Below are 2,634 nucleotides of genomic sequence, written 5' to 3' on the forward strand. Positions count from 1 at the left end.
AGATTATTTTATGTACATTTTTTTCACATGTCAAAATTATCAACATAATTATCATTTTCTTGGCTGGGGAGTATTCCAACAGGTTGATATCCCCTAGATGGTTTTGGAAAGTTCATTGGTTCCGAAATTCTCTTCAGCTCGTATCAAGCATCATCCGATGCTCAGTTTTGTCTTCTCCGTCCCTGCTCGGTCCCTTTCTCACCTCCTTCAGCCTCAGCCAGGAGCTACCAGCATCCTCACTGTCACACACATACACACACAGAACTTGGACAGAACAGAAAGAACACATCAGTGGTGTTTCATTTCCCACGAAGACTATCTATTTGGTCTTTGGGAAATTCTGTTTTCATGGATGCAAAGAATCATATGTTCTCCCTCGACAGCTGTATAATTTTTTTTTTAAGTTTTATTTATTTATTTGACAGAGAGAGACACAGCGAGAGAGGGAACACAAGCAGGGGGAGCGGCAGACAGAGGGAGGGGAGAAGCAGGCTTCCCGCCAAGCAGGGAGCCCGATGCGGGGCTCGATCCCAGGACCCTGGGATCATGACCTGAGCCGAAGGCAGATGCTTAACGACTGAGCCACCCAGGTGCCCCCGACAGCTGTATAATTAATTAACCCAAGAGATCCTTTGCTGCCCTGGTGGTGATCTCAGCCCCCTCAAGACCCACTAAAGGGAATAAAATGTCCAAGAAACTGCGAGAGTGACTTCAGTTGCTGACACATCATTCAACACTTCTTCAATTTCCACAGTATCACTCAACCATTAGCATCTTTAAAGGGAGACATCACCTATATATATATTTAAAGTTGCTTCCATTAAATGATGCCAATTAATATTTTTATGACATGTATCAGGGAACATTTTATTTTTTTATTTTTTTTAAAGATTTTATTTATTTATTTGACACAGAGAGAGAGAGATCACAAGTAGGCAGAGCGGCAGGCAGAGAGAGAGGGAGAAGCAGATTCCGGCTGAGCAGGGAGCCCAATGTGGGGCTCGATCCCAGGACCCCGAGATGACTTGGCCATGCTAAGAAACTCGTGTAGCTGACATCAGAAGCCACGTTTGAATCACTTACCAGCCAAGTATTTTCACTGGTAACTAAATTATCACTAAGTATAGTTTAAAATAGATGTATGTGATATCAATCTTATATAAAAACATATAAAACAAGTCCTCCAGGATTCATTGGGTGGCTCAGTTGGTTAAGCGTCTGCCTTCAGCTCAGGTCATGATCCCAGGGTCCTGGGATCAAGCCTGGCGTCGGGCTCCCTGCTCGGTGGGGAGTCTGCTTCTTCCTCTGCCCCTCCTCCTGCTTGTGCTCAACACACTCTCTCTCAGATAAATAAATAAAATCTTAAAAAAAAAATAAATAAAACAAGTCCTCCAGGCTTCACTATCCCTGCAATCCTGAGCCAGCATCCGGCGCACGTGGGTGAGCTGTCACCAAGTGCCCTAATGTGTCCTTGTCGGGTGTCTGATCTGCAGGGAGGCCAAAGAACAAGCACAGCCAATGGAGAAGTCAGGAGAAAAGGTGCAGGAGGAGATGAAGATTCTGCGGGGCAAAGCTCTCAACTCGTACCTGATTCTACGATAAAAGTCTCCAGGAGGTCAGTTCCTCTCTTTGGCTTTCTGCCGGTCACTGTGTCCATTGACGTTCCAGTCGTTTTTGGAATTAAACTCTCTAGAGAATAAAATTGAAATGTAGATGATGAATACATTTGTAAGTGATCATTTTTCTTTTGAAAAATAAGATGTCACCTGTAGGATGGCAGTGTTGGAAGCTCCTTGGTGCAAGATTGGGTGCTGGCACCAAGATTTCTGGAGCAAGCTACGAGCCAGCCACCGCGCCGAGAGCCCCAGCGCTGGTGCCGATGGCCTTCTGCGGGTGGTGTAGTGCGGGGGCCAGAGGTAGGCGGGTCCGGAGCGGGGCTGCTCTCTCACCTCTGCATGGAAGTAGCCCCTCGACCCTGAGCACCCCAGCCTTCATGAGGACGCTGGCTCCCCAAGCATCTAGGTGACTGCCCACACTCGAGAGCAGGGACTGGAAGTGGAGGGGGATGCTACGGGGGACTCGAGCTTGCAGACTGGTTTGGAAGCAACTGGACAATATCCCTCTGGAAACTCTCAGAAACACCTGAGGCAGAAGGTCATTGCCATTGGGTCAGGAGTCTCTCTGAACACAGCAGTGAAAACCAGGCATTCTGATTGTGTTTGTTAACAGGACCCCATTCATTTGCACAAGCTGGGAAGACTGAGGGCATTTGGGTTATAGGCTAACAACCCATAATTATCCGAGTATATTTGGAGGTATTCCCTCCATCCCTTTTTCTGTGCATACATTTAAGCAGCTGATATCAGACTATTTGCACAGTTTTGAAAGGGCTCTTCATTAACTCATTGATTCTGGTCTTTTTTCTGGGATTGGTTTCCCATCATGAAACCAAAACTCTTTTTTGGGACAGGGACAGGACCCTAGCTACGGTGTGTTTGAGGCAATTCACATGTGCTAGACAATTAAATGTTGCTAATGACCATTTTCTCGTTGTCAGTATAATAGGTACACACGCGAGCCTGGGTCATTTCTTCGGTGTTCTCAAAGACCAGCCCAGGCCATGTGCGAAACAGA

General features: G+C 46.5%; 1 protein-coding gene across 1 annotated transcript in view; it reads left to right on the forward strand.

Moving 5' to 3' along the window:
* Positions 1 to 1,680, forward strand: part of CFAP221 (cilia and flagella associated protein 221) — an 81,517-nt gene extending 79,837 nt beyond the window's left edge. Inside the window, exon 24 of the mRNA XM_081815489.1 lies at positions 1,494 to 1,680. Coding sequence (XP_081671615.1) covers positions 1,494 to 1,602 — 109 coding nt within the window. The 3' untranslated portion in view covers positions 1,603 to 1,680. The remainder of the gene's footprint in view (positions 1 to 1,493) is intronic.
* Positions 1,681 to 2,634: the final 954 nt, after the last annotated feature.

Source organism: Leptonychotes weddellii, chromosome 3, assembly GCF_054177405.1.
Source record: "Leptonychotes weddellii isolate Sample4059 chromosome 3, ASM5417740v2, whole genome shotgun sequence".
In the NCBI taxonomy this organism is placed as follows: domain Eukaryota; kingdom Metazoa; phylum Chordata; class Mammalia; order Carnivora; family Phocidae; genus Leptonychotes; species Leptonychotes weddellii.